This window comes from Trachurus trachurus (assembly GCF_905171665.1).
Source record: "Trachurus trachurus genome assembly, chromosome: 5".
Lineage (NCBI taxonomy): Eukaryota > Metazoa > Chordata > Actinopteri > Carangiformes > Carangidae > Trachurus > Trachurus trachurus.
This window is the reverse complement of record NC_139896.1, coordinates 4,710,583-4,727,985: the sequence shown is the minus strand read 5'-3', so window position 1 is coordinate 4,727,985 and position 17,403 is coordinate 4,710,583. Positions and strand designations below refer to the sequence as shown.

Sequence of the window (17,403 nt, the reverse complement as noted above, 5' to 3'; positions counted from 1 at the left end):
TAAAAGGTAAAATAAAACCCTGCAGGTGTTGGATATTGGAGAGAGAGATGATTCTCAAAGAAAAAAATGAAATGGATATTTTTTTTCTCATTTATTGCCACATACACAAGACAGAATGCAGCTAAAATGCTCTATAACCTTTACAGGTGAACTTAATTAAACCTCTCTAAACTTTTGAATGCACATGTCCAGTTGTTCAATGTTTCAGTCCTTATTGAATAACATGCTGTTCTCTAACAAGGTGATTTAGTGGTCACGAACCACTAAATGTTCTGGTTCAGTGACAGTTTGTATTCAGTCCTCTTCTCTCTCCCTCTCCTCTCCACCATGTTACCATGGTGACATCATGACACCAAGACAACACTTTGATCAAACTGATCAAGTTATTGAGACATTGAGATGTTTGTTGTGCTGTAGCCACCACTGTTGTTAGCTTTTGTTTGAGATAAAGAAATGACCATTGCATCCTTCTACTTAAAAGGCCTCATGATAGAATATCACTGTAGCAGGAACTTTTTAAAGGGAGATTCTGGTCAAGTATCCCTAAACTTTAATATACAGGTGCACTCTCAATAAATTAGAATATCATGGAAAAGTCAATTTCCAGTTCAAGTCCGATAGTCCAACCAAGTATTAAGAGCATATAGATGGACAGACTTTTCATAAAGACATTTCCTTATTAAAAATGTTTTTTTAATTGGTTTGTAATATATTATATATGAATCATGATTAAAATAAATTAAATGAAGAGATATTAGTTTCTCTTTTTTGAACTGAATTACTGATAAACCTTTCCACGATGCACCTGTAGTGGTGTATGATAAATGTTATCAGGTGTAAGACAGGTTGTTTTTAAATGTGAGATCAGCAGTACAAAATACTTCTCCATCTTCTCACCCAGGATGCTCAGACTGTTGGAGCCACAGCATTCACTGTACATGTGATACAGTTCAGTCCTGCAGCTTTTAATCTCTTGAACTGCTGCAAAAAAACATGCAATTTTTTAATTTTCTTTTTTGTTTTCACAATCCTCAGATTCCAAGAAGTTTTGCTGATGGAGAAAAATGTTGGTCTGTTATTCTTGTATCCCCAAAAACACTACTGCTGTTTTAGCAGCTCATCTTATCAAAGTCCTTCTATACAACAGACCAAAATTGCAGCAAAATAAGTAAATCTACATTTGAAGTAAGGTTGGATTTTGGGGTTTTTGGCAAACTTTGAGTACAAGGAGCAGATATTTTATTTGCTGCAAACTCAGCATTTCATCTCAGAGCTTTCTAGGATTCTCACATTTCTATTAGAGCGATCACTCTGCTATTTCTAGTGTTGCTGCCTTATTGGTCCATTTGTACATTTCAATTAAACTAAAATCATAATTGACATGACACTAAATCCTGAGAAATCAAGAGGCTGAAACCTTTGGGTAAACGTTAACAGTGTTCATTTATTGTTGAAAACACCAAAGGACAGTTGGTTTAACACATGTTGTGGTCCATGAACACAGCAGCTGTTCTGATGATGAACGATCAGTCCAGCGTCTTCGTCGCCGTCTTCACTCGGGTGTCGCAGTCGACCCAGAGACGAGCTGTCACCGATGGCAACGCCACACGTCCGTCAGTCGGGTGAAGAGGCTCAGACGGGACCACAGCTGGCAGCAGGGGAGGGGGAGGGGGGGATGAGGGCTTACTTAGACCTCTGCCTCATCTTTCTCCTTTTACGCTTCAGCCTGCAGAGGAAAACAGCAGCCGTCAGCATGTGCACAGATTTCCTGACACAGCAACCGCTCCCATGTTGGAAAACCATGAGTGGGAATTTAACAGCCACTACTGATAATATATTTCTATATAAAGAGTGATGCTGCAATGTGTCAACTTGAAGTGAATTCAAGTGACATTAAAAATATCTTAACCATCAGCTTTGATAAAATCATTCATATCTGAATCCTGTCCAGCTTTGTGCATTACATTTTTTAGTATTAAGTGAACTGTTTCTTACCTGCGCATACGCTTCTTCCTCCACTGAAAGAGAAAAAGAAATTCATGTAAATTCAGCTTCATTTACAGCACTTTAACATTACAAAGTCCATGAGAGAAAAACACAATTAGATAAGACGAAAGAAACTGAACAAAAGCAGTGAGTGTTCAACTGGAGCTAGTAAAAGGTAGTTCAAGTTATGTATTATTGAGCAAAGGATCCTCTGATTTTATTCCAGGGAGAGTTCAAAAGTGTGCTTGCGCCATAGTGGCAGAAGTCATTATTAGTCGAATCTTCCCATTAGGTTGGAATAAAATACCAGGTAATGTTAGAAAAGCGACAACATTTAAAGCCCTAAAACTCAGCATCAAGTGTTAACATGGAGTCAGAGCAGAGAGACAAGACAGATGACAGTTTGTGTCATAGACCTGATAATATTCACTATGACGAGTTTGGCTGAAGTTGGATGACCAGAAATTGCAATACAACTCTGAACACAACCTTAGTGTTGTGGTTATAATTAATCAATAGCAAATTAGCTGACCATGTATCCTTACTGTAATGATAAATTAGACTGTCATGCACCAACATGGACTCGTGCTGAGTATCATCTTTCAATGGCTCCAGCATAACATCCCACATGGGAGTAGTTTGACTCTTGTTTTAGGCTTATAAAATGATTGAAAAGCACTGATTGTATTACTTTAACTGTGGCTAAATAGTGCAGTAGCATAGTATATCAAACATGATCTGCAGAACCAGCATTAATGATTTGTTTGTTTATTACAGTCAGCCTACCAATTACAGACATCCTGCAGAAATTAAGACTTTAGTGAAAGCACTGGTTCTCAACCACAAACTTAAAAAAAAAGTGTGGTACTTTTATTGCATCTTAAAAGATTAAGCATAATTTAGGAGGTTAAACTGGTGTAGATAAGGAATTAAAAAGACTTTTAATCCAGCAAGATGAGCACTATCAGGGAAAACCTATTGATTAACTGAGACTGCGACACGCCTGTCCTGCCACTGACTACAGCAGGTAATGTTGATGCAATGCAAATAAACACCACAATATCAATACATTAGTGCTAAATATCGATATAAGTGATGATCAATTAACCATAAACACACAGCAGCAGCATGGGTTCAGAGGTTTTCCGATGCCAACAACACCTGCAGCAGCAGCGTGCATCCACACACAGGGCCGAGCCCCAGCGTTAACGTTATCGTTAGTTTTACCGCAACTCGACGTTTTAATTTAACTATTAAAAGCTTAATTTACTGTTATACTCAGTGTGTTACTAAAAGTGTAGATGTGACACAGAGTTAGAGACACATTTAAAGACAAAACACGAGGAGAAGAAGCAGAAGAAGCACATGAGCGGCCATTACGGTGCTAAAGCTAAAGCTAGCTGAAGCGGGAAGAAGAACAAGACAACGGACAAAATAAAAAAAACCGTTAAATCTCGATATAGAAACGGTCATCTTACCTTGGCTCTCATCGTGGGGAGAGGATTCTGTGGAAAAGAAGCAAATAGGTGATCAGTAAATGCGGATGATTGGTAAAACCTATTGATTAGATCGGATTGTGTTGGCGGTGAATCAACGGTCTCATACCTCCAAGCGAGAAGAGCAATGGAAAGAGGATGTGACGATGAAAAATGGCGGTATTTATAGGCGCTTCGACGTCATCGGTTGCCGGATTGAATCATGGGAAATGTAGTCCGAATGGATAAAGACAGTGATGGAAGAACGCAGGTGTTTTTTTACTTCAATGTTTAGTTATACATTATATACAACTGAATTTAGCCACCTTAATAACAATATTCACCTTAAAACATATGTGTAGTGTAAGTGTAGGATATATGTTTAATGTTTTCAACAGTTTATTCATTTTTGAGGGCAAAACCAACATTCAAACACACACGTGCTACATGTTCAGAAAACAATTAATAAAGTGACGGACCAGGCTGAGGCGCTTTAGTTAGTTAGTGGGGTTTGGAAAATAAGATGAGTTTGTTGTCAATATTAATAATATGTACTGTTAGCATAGTTCCATAGTTTTTGCAGCTCATGTTGTCACATTGATGATGAAGTTATCTGTTGTAGCATCATGTTTGTTTCTGAATCCTGTTCTGGCAGCAATGTCCCTTTACTGTCACATCTGGACAGAAATATCAGATTTTTCTTTGTGTTGAAAAGATGTAGGTTTTGTTTCTCCAAAACAGAAAAGAGTCATACGGTATGTAATAAATTTGCTGATCATTTTAGGGAAATACCGTATTCATAAAACCAAGTTTTGTCCCTCAACACCTTCATTTAGAGCAGTTGGAGAGGAAAGTGAACAGTGGGCTACACCCAAAGTATATTTGACTTCAAAAACAAGAAAGCTGCTAAAACTTTTCATTTGTGCTCATTTTTTTTATGTCTTTATTTGAAAACTCCCCCTGGTTCCTGTTTAATTGTTTGTGTGTATTAATAACTGCATTTGCTAGGGGGGAAAAAATAGTTGTAGTTAGTTTGGTCCTCAGGGGCCACTGTAATTTCCTTTGACACTTCACATTTTGTTAACTGATAAACTACCAAACTCAAATCAGCTCTTTGCTTAGCTTCATTTTTGTACAGTGAAGTCTCATCACAAATCGCTGCACCGTCATCTCCATATAGAAGAACAGATCAGTACCTTATGTCATCAATTATAAAAAAAATTGATGATTAATTCCACATCATTTGAGTTAATTAATTGGTTAATTAATTAATCAAAAACAGCTGCAGACAGATAAAAATATCAAAATCTTGTCCTTTGAATCAGCAGTTGACAAGACAGTGGATTTGAGTAGATTATCTGGTTCTTTCAACATGATGTTTGATCTGAAATTCAACAGGTGTTCACAGTTACAGGTTTTTATAGACATAGTAAACCATGGTCAATTTCAAATACAGGACATAACAAAAAAAAGCAACCAAGTGTATGAAAATGTTTTTATTTAATTAGATGTAAAGATCCATCAGCCACTGACTGAGCTACAAAGCAGGATTTTTACTGAACTCAACGATATTCACTTGTTGACAAATCTGACCCATCGTCGCCGCCTCAGACCTTTGAAATGAAACCGAGGAGCTGAAAACCACCTGAAGACGCCCACAAAACAAAACAAAACAAAACCAAACCTTGGTCTTCCTCCTTAAAACCTGATCCGTTTCAGCTTCCACGGTTCACAACACTAATGATGTAGTAAAGCAAGTAACAGGTGTCACAAATAGAAAAGTCTTTCAAAACTGGAACATAAAGTCTTGTACCTTTTCATAAAGTCCCGGGGGGAAATGGCAGTAAACGTAGCGGTTTGTTCCCTTAAGTCAAAGCTCATTACAATTATGTGTTTTGTGTGTTTGTGTTTTATTTCTTGTGCTCTTAAAAAATACTCTGCTCTCCTGCTCTTGTTATTGCTGTAAAAAAAAAAAAATCTAGCGTGGTTAAAACATTATAGCTTCAGCCAAAACATGTGGTCGGGTCGAGATGATCCAGGAGTACCCATAATCCTTCACTACATTTCATTTGATCAAATTACTGTACTTTTTTTTAATATATATAAAATTACATTTTTGACATTGCTGAGATATAATTTCATGAATGAAGCCAATTAAAAAAGTTAACCCTTTACTGCATGGTGTAAGTCAAGATAAATAGTTTTATAATGAGATGTTTTTTTGTGTAATGTGATTCAGTTTTTACTTTAATCTCCCCCCCCCAAAAAAAATCTGGATCTTCATTTTGACTAATGTTAAGTTTGGATATAAACTAGTTCAGATAAGTTGTTGCCAAAGTGACCGTTCAGTCAAAACGATATGAAATATTTATTGACCGACCCCCACAAAACAAATCAGACTCTTTCTCTCCCATTAACACCGACTGCTGCAAATAATACAAGCCTGATGAAAAAAAAAAAAAGCACAAGTTGCACGTTCACCATTTGGCAACAAGTTGTTGTGAAAGTATTTGCAAGTGTATTGTTTTTTATTATTATCATTATTATTATTATTATTAGGCAAGAGAAACACAGAGGAACACAGCTCCCATGGTTCTGTTCTTCTTCAATGCAGTAAAGGGTTAAACATCCATGTGAGGATCCTTCAAATATCCAGCTTGATTCCAAAGTTTTTAATTTATGAAATCGACTCTATGACTATGACTGGCAGAGAGAGAGAAAGAGTGTGTGAGGCGTTTTCTTTATTCGTCTCCTGCTTCTCTCCGGGGTCGTGACTCTTTGCAGCTGAGGAAAGGCAGAAGGAGTCGACTCGTTTATCCTGCTGCTTCCGTGTCCTCGGTCGGCTGTCCGGTCGCGTTCTCCGCCGTCTTAGAGGCCTGGAGGACGAGAACAGGACATTAAACCATTAGGTAAGATACTGTAGGAAGACGGCGAAGGGAATAAATGAGAGCTGTGACACTGTGTCAGATAATTATTTCAGGGTTCACTTCCTACACATTTGACATTTCCAAATTCCATACTTTTTCCAGACTTCTCGGTAAAAAAAAATTCAAATAATTTGTGTTATTTGAGTAAATAGATGTGCATAATATTAAAAAAAAGCATGCAATTAATCATTTGTTTTCATTATTCTGAATGTGTATGCCATTATGTAACCAAATCATTTCCAGGAGATTGTAGCTAGGTACAATAGCGCATACAAAATAATTAACCCAAATAATTTCAGATAAGACCAAACCCTGATAAGTGTTAAGATAAATACATATATTTCCATACAATAGTTTCCATTTTTCATACATCTTCAGACTTGGAAATGTATAAAATCTAATTCCATACTTTTCCATTCTTTCCATACTTGCGTAGGAAGTTGAACCCTGTTATTATTTACCTTCTTTTTCTTTTTCTTCTGTGTTTTGCGGCTTGCAGAGCTCTGTAGTAAAGTCTGAGGAGGAGGAGTGAGGACACGTCAGGATAAAGTGAATATGATTGTTTAATAAGGGTGTAAAACATGAAAGTTTCATCACGGTTTGATATTATATCGATTCAACAGGCAACGGTTTGATATTGGTCAGGATACGATTTCCATTCGATTCATGGACCAGTGATCAATATGAAACGATGAACTGCTGATTTAACACGATCACTCAATCAGATCAAACTACAAAAAACAACTCGACTTCATCTGACGTTAATTTAATTAACATTTGTTCACTATAAAGTTCTACATTCTGATATATTGAGCTTTGCAATTTTCTATTCTATAATTAAATAAAGAAAACAGAGACATGAAGTTCCTGTTTGTTCACGTTAAAGCAGAATTTTAGTGTGAATCTTTCTCCTATTCAGGATCTCAGACTAAATATTTTTACACATCTTTATACAGCTGTATTAAAGGGATAGTTCACCCAAAATTCAAATTTCACTCATTATCTACTCACCCTCATGTCAACTAAGAGCTGTGAGAATTTTCAGAGTCTTCCGTTCCTTCTCTGAGTTACGGGGGGGTCCGCGCAGCAGTATTTGTCCATATAATGGTTGTGAATGGACACCACGTTTCTTTGTCCAAAAAGACACACCAAAAAACATCCAAATACCTCCATACTGCTCGTCTGTAATGTCCCTCTTGTATTGAAGCCCCGACAAGAGAAATTGTTCCGCCGGTCAGTGCAAATCACGTGAGATTTGCACTTACACAGGCAGAGCAGTGAACTGAGACACTGGGAGCTTCCGCTACAAACAAGCTTAAAATATAGACTTATTTAATTTTTTTCGGAACAATTTCTCATGTCGGGGCTTCAATACAAGAGGGACATTACAGACGAGCAGTATGGAGGTATTTGGATGTTTTTTGGTGTGTCTTTTTGGACGAAGAAACGTGGTGTCCATTCACAACCATTATATGGACAAATACTGCTGCGCAGACCCCCCCGTAACTCAGAGAAGGAACGGAGGACTCTGAAAATTCTCACAGCTCTTAGTTGACATGAGGGTGAGTAGATAATGAGTGAAATTTGAATTTTGGGTGAACTATCCCTTTAAAGACACACCCATTAAATGATCATATCTATTCATTTCTGGTGGATGTTTTCATTTTCAATCAATTTCTATTGGCTAATTTGGCTCTTTGGTTATTGAATCGATGTAGATCAATAACCAACACCATTTCCTGTGTGTGGTGTGATGTCACAGCCTCACCCTGAGCTCTGGGTCTTGAACGTCGTGCTCTGACTTGTAGAGGTCGGGGTCCAGAGGTCCGTTGGTGATTCTGTGCGGCCCGTTGGCCATCAGCAGCACTGTGAACTTAAACTGAGCCACAAACTCTCCTGAGAACAAACAAGAACACGGAGAGATTGAGAGAGGGGTTGAGGCGGGAGATTTAACAGCAGCAGCAGCAGCAGCAGCAGCAGCAGCAGCAGCAGCAGCAGCAGCAGCAGCAGCAGCAGCAGGGTGATCTACTGTGTTAAAGAAGAAGAGACGTTTAATGGCTCGTCACCTTCTTTCTCGTGGAGAACGCTGAACGGCTGCAGCAGCTCGTGTTTGGCGCACTCCACCACCCCCAGACGAGCTTTGGCCTCGTCCTCGAAGGCCCTGGTGGAGAAGGAGGAGAGAAGGTGTTAGAGGGATTCAGGCCTCGTCCACACGGAAACTAAGCTTCACCCAAAACCATCTTCTTCTTGTTTGTTTTGAAAAAAAAAAAATCTCTGTAAACACGTCATCGTTTCCCGGAAATATCTGCGTCCTCTCTGAAAACGCTGCAGTACGTCCACGTGTGTGGCGCTGTAACTCACACTGCCACACATCAAGAAACAGAAACCACCAGAAACGGAGAAGAAGACAGAAAGCTTCCCCGCTGGATTCAAACTCCAAACATTAGAAGTGGATTAAAGCAGAAGTAAGCGGAATGTTTGTGTTAATATAAGTCTTAAATAGTTCTATCTTCCGACAGCAATCACTTCTATAGAGTGTTTGGTCTGAAATACGGGTCTGTCAGTCACTCTGCTCTGCTCTGAGCCCAGGAGAAAACTTTCCTTGTATCCTACAACCTTTATCCAATGAGGAGAGAGAACGGCATAAAGGGGCAGTCCTCTCTGTGTGTGCAGCCAAGGGATGCGCGTGAATGTGGTGACGTAGGGACGAGGACCAATAGATCCATGACGAGGGCGGGGGCTGCTAACTCCATCGGCTGACAAGACGTTATGGTGCGTTCAGGGCAACCCGTAACTCGTGTTTTTCCGACCTGTGAAGTCGTACCAGTTCGATCTGGTACGAGTTCACGGGTCAGAAGTTACGAGTGGCCGTTATAGTGACTTTCACAGGTAAAACAGGTCGGAAAAACACGAGTTACGGGTTGCCTGGAACGCTACAAAGTCATAAGTCTTTGAAGCCGTAACTTACGGTTTCAAAAGCCTGCCTGGCACGCAGCATTAGCCAAAACGACCGGATCGCTTACTTCTGCTTTAAATGTTGACTGGGAGTCGTGTCATGATGATTTAACGGGAGAGATTCAGACCGACAGTAGTCCACTGTTGACTTATTGACTGTAGCGTCTAGCGCTGTGGCTCAGGTTACAGGTCAGAGCGGTGGGAGTTTGACATCATCGTTTAACAAAATATCTGTTTTGGCCGTCTACATGTAAACGCTGATGCGGCGTTTTCAGATTCTCCCACTCTGGGATTCGTTTCTAAAAAAGTTTTCAGCCCCGAAAATGCAGTTTCCGTTTGGACCAAACGGCAAAACGATAAAAAAAACGTATGCAGATTCAATTAAACCCGTATCCGTGTGGCAGGGCTCTTAAAGGACAATTCCAGGTAAATTCAACCTGGGGCTCCAGTTTAATAATATTTTAGCTCTAACATAATAAATCTAATAATAAATTTATAATATATAGATATTAATTTATAAATTTAAATTATACGTTTCTTTTCAATGTCTCCTGTTCTGCAGTAGCTCCGTTTACCAACATGTCGTCTTCCTTGAAGTGGACAAACCCCTCGGTGTATGTTTGAATCTGATGTTGTCCATGAAAAAAAAAAGCGGTTTTATGGGATGTAAACAGCCTAAAATCCATCTGTTCCCATTCTACGCTGCTGTGGCGATGCAGGGACGGACAGAACTACTGCAGAACAGGAGACAGTAAAAAGAAAATCTGATGATTTATTCTGTTAGAGCTGAAATATTAGGAAACTAGAGCCCCAGGTTGAATTTACCTGGAATTGTCCTTTAAGTGACTTCATACACAGTGTGCTACCTGAGAGTGAAAGGCATGGCGTCGAAGCGTCGCTCCACTTCACTGAAGAACGTACGGGAGGTTTTCATCTTGAGGCCGTACTGCTTGCTGGGGTCTCTCTTATAGATGGTGGTTCTCAGTCCTCCGTCTTTGGCCTGGTTGGACATAAAAATAAAAAACAAGGGGGGAGGAGGTGTGAGGGTAGAAATAATAAACGTCCCTCTTTTACACTGAAGTGACTGCAGAGGAAATGTGGAGCTTCAGCAGCCGTAGAGAGACGAGAGGACACCGACCTTCCCTTCTCCGCTGCTGATCAACACGTCGACGGCGTAAACTTCATGCACCTCGAACTCTGCTTTCTCATGGTCCTTCCTGAAAACAAGACATGTCGACAGCAAACAGAGAGAGAGAGATCAGGTTAAACACAGCCTCGCTTTGAAAACTGCACTGACGTAGGTCTGTTTATCCAGGTGTTGGTTCATTAACACTGCATTCACTTCCATATATATCATATATAATGGTAATAACAGCTGTGAATGACTAAAGGTGACTTTGAATGGATGCAAGATAAAACTTTATTCATCCCTCAGTGGGGAAACTTCCATTAAACAGCAGCTCAACGTAAATGAGAGAGCTGAAAGTTAAACAGTAACTAAGAATTTTTATTATTCATCTTATTCCAACCTCAAACGTTCCTGGGCAAATTATTCAAATACCAAGAAAACTACCGTACTTTCCGGACTATAGAGCGCACCTGAGTATAAGCCGCACCAGCTAAATTGTAAAAGAAAATACATGTATAGGCCGCACTTGAATATACAGTAAACCTCAGGTTTTCATATTGTAACATGAGATATTTACACAGATATTTAGACAGTAGGGAACTATGCAAGTCTGCTCGCTTTTCCGCTGTTTTGGTTACGCTCCTCTCGCCCATGTGCATTTGTTGACAACAAAGCCGGCGAAAAATCAATAAATGGAGAAGTGGAAAACGTTACATAACATATACGATGTTACGGCGTGTGCGTTTGTGTAGTTTTAACCGTCATAAACAAAAGATTACGGGTTACGGAGCGCGTCTGTGTTGCCGGGGAAAAAGTAGCGGCTTATAGTCCGAACAGTACGGTATTAAGTTTGTGGACAAACTGACTGAAAATTACGAGGACAAAAGTAAAGTCGTCAATGTTTTTGAAAAAATATTAATTGGTGTGACGGAACCAAATTTTATAATTCAGTTTCAGTGTTTGTTGAATAAAAAATATCACTCTGAACAGATTCAGAGTGTGTTCAGTGTGTACCTCTGCTGGTCCGAGGGGTTCTGGATGATGGTCTTCTCTCCATCTATGACGTGCTGCTTCAGCTGATGAGACAACATCCCTTCAAAGACGGAAAAACTGACGTTAAAAGAGGAACAGTGAACAAACTCCATGAAAAGTTTGCATTTTGAATCCGTCAGGTCAACATGAACACATGTAGTTTCCCCATTCACCTTTATCACATCCATGTCTCAGCACATTGAAGGACTCAGACTGTTTATAAACATAAACACAGACTCACCCTCGATCGCCGAGCATTTGAACGACTGAGCGATCTTGTTCCAGGCTTCTGTCACCTGAGTGTTCTGGAGACAGAGAAGAAAAAACATAAAGAAAATACAGTTTTAACCAACCGATTTAATCTATGCAAAAAGCTCAGAGCTGACATCCTGTGTGATGATGGCTGCCATTTGACAATCAACGCTAATAATTCATTTATTACACTGACTGCCTCTGATTTTCTCCTAGTAATCTGCACTTAGTTTTTTTTGTATTATATTTTAAATCTACTTGTAGAAGCTAAAATATATTTTCCCTGCCATTTGCTGTAGGCTTGACGTCATTGCGTTGATGATGTCATTTGCATTCACACATTGAGGGGGTGTGGTTATTTTCTTTACTTAGTGAGTGTGTGTGTGTGGTGGCGGGAGTTTTGAACACAAAGAGAGAGAGAACTAAGCTCATATATTTTTTGTTGACCGTCAATTTACCATCATTTTCACCTTATCATCTCACCAGTATCATTATTATTATTTATTGAAAGGGCACGTATTAATTTCCCTTTTGATATAACTGCTTGTTGGCTCTTTTTGATTTTTGTCACAATAAACACTTTAAACTGATCGTGGACCCATGGAGTTTTTGGACGCGTCACAAAAGAGCTTTAAGTTCCTCAGCGGCTGAAGTTTATTGAAAGACAGCCACAACATTAGTCAACAAAAAATATTAACGTTGAAATAAAAGACTTTGGATCGCGGAGTTGGATTGGATTCTCATGGGATTGGATTCAGCTCACCGACATGGGAAAAAGAAATCACAGCGGAGCACTGCGTAAAACAACAAAGGAGTGAAAAGCAATCACAGCGGCGGCGCATCACAGCCATCAGAAGCGGTATGTTGAGATTCCTTCTGTGTATTGGATGAATTTGGAACACAGTGTGGACTTGAATTGGATGCTGCTTGTCCAGTGAGGACTGGGACTGTTGTTTTTGGCTTGTGTGTTTGTGCGCTGGATGCACGCGCCGGTTCGGCGGAGTTTGGAAGCCGTGTGGATTGTTTGTGGCACCGTGGCTGCTTGTTGGATCAAAAGAGCGCACGGACTCAAAGTTGCGCTGTGGAAGGATTGTGAATGGATTCATGATTCATCTGTTGCGTGGTGTTTATGCTTTGCTGTGTATATTGATGAGCTGTGCATGCTGGAAATGTCAAAATGAGTGAAACAAAGGATGCGAGTGATGAAATGGAGAAGAGGACGGTGAAGCTTACAACCAAAGCGCTGGCTTATAAAATTAATACGCTTCAGCATGAGCGTCATACGGCGGTGAAGAAACTTAAAGGGCTCACACGTGAAATTAAGGAGCTCATGAAAAGGGATGCAAATGCAAAGGATGTGCAATGGAATTTGGAGAGACTGATTCAACTGTTTGAAAGTGCAAAAGCTGCGCATGAATCAGTGATTGTATTGCTTCCTGAGGAGGATCGAGAAACTCAGAATGACTGGTTTGCACGCATAAACAAATACCACACAGGCTTTGTGGAGGATGTGAAACAATGGCTTTTTGACAATGAAAGACACTCTATGCAAACAGGTCATGTGACTGTGAATTTACCTGCTGCAGATTCAGACAGTTCTTCCATCTTACCTGAGAAAGCACCTGTTGAATCAAAGGAGGAAATTCCTCCACAGGACAATCCTCCCCCTGACCTAACCTCAAAAGCAACATCTGATGTGCAGGAACTAATTCAACCGAGTGACAGTGTGTCTAATGTTGCAAGCAGCAGGAAAAGCAAACACAGTGCTTCCAAGGCAAGCTCTAAAGCATCAAGTACTTCATCTGCACGCATTAAAGCCGAGGCTGATGTAGCTGCTCTTGTTGTACGACAGAAAATGCTGAAAGATAAACATGCTCTGGAGGAACAGGAGGAGTTGATAAGGAAGAAAAAGGAGCAGCTGGAGCTGGAGGCCGACATTGCTGCTACTATGGCCAAGGTGCATGTACTTGGAGCATCAAGAGGATCCAGTGTACAAAGTCATCCAACTAAAATGTCTGATGGTATGATGTCATATTTTGAAAGGTATCAAGGAAAGAGAGCACTTGATGTTGAAGCAAAAGCTTTTGTACCAAATACACAAAACATACAACTACATGAACAAAGTCTCCCAGATCAAAACATCACTAATCTACAACCCATTATAGGAGCTGCGACTGCGCACACAGCTGCAACTCACACCCAACCTTCCAATACAGATCCCAGAGCACTCAACTCAACCATCATGAATGCAGGTGATCATGCACATGTGACAACACCAGCCGTCTTACCTACCTCCAACAGTGGTGAACAGAACAACATATACTCAGTCATGGACAAACAAAATGAAATCACTGCTCTGTTAATTCATCAGCAATGCCTTTCTTCTATGCCAAAGAGGGAAATTCAAGTTTTTGATGGTGATCCCCTTCAGTACCAAACATTCATTAAATCCTTTGAACACAGTATTGAAAGCAAAAATGAAAACTACAGAGACTGTTTATATTACTTGGAGCAATACACAAGAGGACAGCCGAGGGAAATAGTAAGGAGCTGCCTACACATGGATTCAGACAGAGGATACAGGAAGGCTAAATCTTTACTTCAGGAGCATTTTGGCAACGAGCACAAAATTGCTAGAGCTTACATGGATAAAGCTCTTGCATGGCCATCAATAAAACCTGATGACACAAAATCCCTTCAAGCATACACCCTTTTTCTTCAAGGATGTTGCAACGCCATGGAAGATGTCAACTATATGAAGGAGCTGGACATGCCTTCAAACATGCTCATCATCATAAAGAAATTGCCCTATCGGCTGAGGGATAAATGGAGAACTGTGGCTTGTGATTTCCAGGTAAAATACAATCAAAGAGCTACCTTCAAGGATGTGGTGGATTTCCTGGAAAGACATGTGAGGATTTTGACAGACCCAGTGTTCGGAGATATAAAAGACACTCCAGCAGTGAGCAAAGAGGTAAGAAGGTTCAAGTCACAACCTCAACCTAGGATAAAAGGAAGTATCTTTGCTACCACTGTGACACTTAAAGAAAATAATGGAAAAGGCACGAAGGAAAGAGAAGGTTTGTGTGGTCTGAAAAGCTGTTTGTTTTGTGAAGGTGGACATGGTTTGGATATGTGTTCAAAATTGGAAAAAAAGACACAGGATGAGAAAATCGCTTTCATGAGAGAAAATGGAATATGTTTTGGCTGTTTGGGTAAAGGGCACCTCAGCAGAGACTGCAGAAAACGACTCACCTGTGACATATGTGGTTTAAAGCATCCCAGGATGTTGCATATTCACCAAAGAAAAAAGGAGATGGACACACAGCAAACAGAGACAAAGGACACAGCTAAAAGGAGTGCTGTAGCCTCAGTCCAAACCAGTGGACTTACTGGGGCCGGTGAGGATAACTGCAAACTCTCAATTGTGCCTGTACAAGTGAAAGCCAAGAAGGGAAGTGCAATAGTACAGACATATGCATTTCTCGACCCAGGTAGCACTGCATCGTTTTGTACAGTGGGCCTGATGACCAAGCTTAAGCTCCAAGGAAGAAGGTCAAGTATTCTTTTGAGAACCATGGGTCAAAGAAAGGTCGTTGGAACCAACATTGTTTCAGGTCTTGAAGTTGCTGGTCTGGATAGCAGCCATTTTTGTGATCTTCCAGGTATATACACCCAGAAGACTATGCCTGTGCATCAAGGAAACATCCCACATCAGAAAGATATTGAACAGTGGTCTCATTTGAATAATGTCCATTTGCCTGAAATTGAATCTGAGATTGAACTGCTCATTGGCTTGGACGTGCCAAGGGCTCTGGAGCCACTTGATGTTATACGGAGTGTGGGAGATGGACCTTATGCTGTAAAAACCATGCTTGGCTGGACAGTTAATGGACCACTTGGGAAAAAGGATGATGATACTCAGGAACAGTCAACAGTCAATGCCAACAGGATCTCAGTTGTGAAACTTGACGTGCTGTGGGAGCAACAGTTCAGAAATGACTTCCCTGAGTGTGTTAGAGAAGATAAAGAACCATCAAAGGAAGACAAGATGTTTTTGGATTTGGTCTCACAATCTACCAGACTAGTTGATGGCCATTATTGCATTAATTTACCTTTAAAAGAAAAGGAAATATGTTTGCCTGACAACAGAAGTGTTGCTGAACAACGCACACTAAACTTAAAGAAAAGATTTAAAAGAGATCCATCTTTTCACTCTGAGTACACCAGCTTTGTGTCTGACATGTTAACCAAAGGTTATGCTGAACAGGTACCGGATTGTGTCTTGGAACGCAGCGATGGTAGAAAATGGTATCTGCCACATCATGGAGTCTTACATCCACAAAAGAAGAAACTAAGAGTGGTGTTTGACTGTGGAGCAACGTTTCAGGGAGTGTCACTGAATTCTCAGCTCTTACAGGGGCCAGACCTGACCAGTACACTAATAGGAGTCTTGACTAGATTCCGCAAAGAACCTGTTGTCATCGCTGCAGATGTTGAAGCAATGTTTCATCAAGTCAAGGTGCCAAGTGAAGACCGGGACTTGTTGCGATTCCTCTGGTGGCCTGATGGAGACTACAGTCAGAACATGGAGGAATACAGAATGACGGTGCATCTTTTTGGAGCGACTTCGTCCCCCAGTTGTGCAAACTTTGCACTTAGGAGATGTGCTGAGGACAATGTGAAAGAGTTCAGCCCTCAAGCTGTAAACACTGTCATGAACAATTTTTATGTGGACGATTGCCTTGCGTCAGTAGCTTCAGAAGAGGATGCAATAGCTCTCTATCATGAGCTGCGAGCTATTTGTTTCAAAGGAGGTTTTGTGCTTAACAAGTGGATAAGTAACAGCCGTTGTGTGTTGGTATCCATACCTGAAACAGAGAAAGCAAAAGAGATGAAGAATTTGGACATGGATTGTGACAACCTACCTGTGGAGAGAGTACTTGGTGTACAATGGTGTGTACAGTCTGACGTCTTCAAGTTTAAAATCACCCTCAAAGACAGACCACTCACCAGAAGGGGAATTCTTTCCACAGTGAGCTCAATATATGATCCCCTTGGAATATTGTCGCCTGTCGTCTTGACTGCCAAGAAAATCCTGCAAGATTTGTGCAGAAAAAAGGTTGGTTGGGATGATGCTTTAACTGATTCCACTGTGCAGGAATGGATGCGTTGGATTCAAGAGCTTCATGAGTTAGAAGACTTCAAGGTTGATAGATGCTTCAAACCCACAGACTTTGGAACCGTTGCATCTGCTCAGCTACATCACTTTTCAGATGCATGTGAAGATGGTTATGGAACTGTCAGCTATCTGCTACTGCATAACACTCATGGCCGAGCACACTGTGGATTTGTGATGGGAAAAGCAAGAGTGGCTCCATTAAAGCCAGCCACTATCCCTCGAATGGAGTTAACTGCAGCTACAATGGCAAGCAGGATGGACACTGTATGGAGAAAAGAGCTGCAGATGGATTTAGCAGATTCCATATTCTGGACTGACAGCACCTCTGTGCTCAAATACATCAACAACAAGACCACCAGATTCCGCACTTTTGTGGCCAACAGAGTAACTGAAATTCACAAGGTCTCACATGCACAACAGTGGAGATATGTCAACACAACTAACAACCCAGCAGACCTGGCTTCA

The 17,403-nt window shown here is 40.5% G+C and overlaps 1 protein-coding gene and 1 long non-coding RNA gene across 3 annotated transcripts in view; both read right to left on the bottom strand.

The window, feature by feature from the left end:
• Positions 1–1,424: 1,424 nt before the first annotated feature.
• On the bottom strand, positions 1,425–3,634 carry LOC310985866. Its single transcript, XR_014595382.1, has 4 exons — positions 3,592–3,634; positions 3,465–3,491; positions 1,996–2,018; positions 1,425–1,726 (listed from the first exon to the last, which is right to left on the bottom strand). It is a non-coding gene; the product is annotated as an uncharacterized lncRNA (long non-coding RNA).
• Positions 3,635–4,965: 1,331 nt separating this feature from the next.
• Positions 4,966–17,403, bottom strand: part of LOC310986099 (proliferation-associated protein 2G4-like) — a 70,742-nt gene continuing 58,304 nt past the window's right edge. For both annotated transcript variants that reach the window (XM_083971862.1, XM_083971861.1), the window contains 8 exons: positions 11,746–11,809; positions 11,487–11,565; positions 10,482–10,560; positions 10,210–10,343; positions 8,455–8,549; positions 8,157–8,284; positions 6,850–6,903; positions 4,966–6,337 (listed from right to left, as the gene is read on the bottom strand). In XM_083971862.1, coding sequence (XP_083827988.1) covers positions 6,275–6,337; positions 6,850–6,903; positions 8,157–8,284; positions 8,455–8,549; positions 10,210–10,343; positions 10,482–10,560; positions 11,487–11,565; positions 11,746–11,809 — 696 coding nt within the window. In that variant the 3' untranslated portion in view covers positions 4,966–6,274. The remainder of the gene's footprint in view (positions 6,338–6,849; positions 6,904–8,156; positions 8,285–8,454; positions 8,550–10,209; positions 10,344–10,481; positions 10,561–11,486; positions 11,566–11,745; positions 11,810–17,403) is intronic.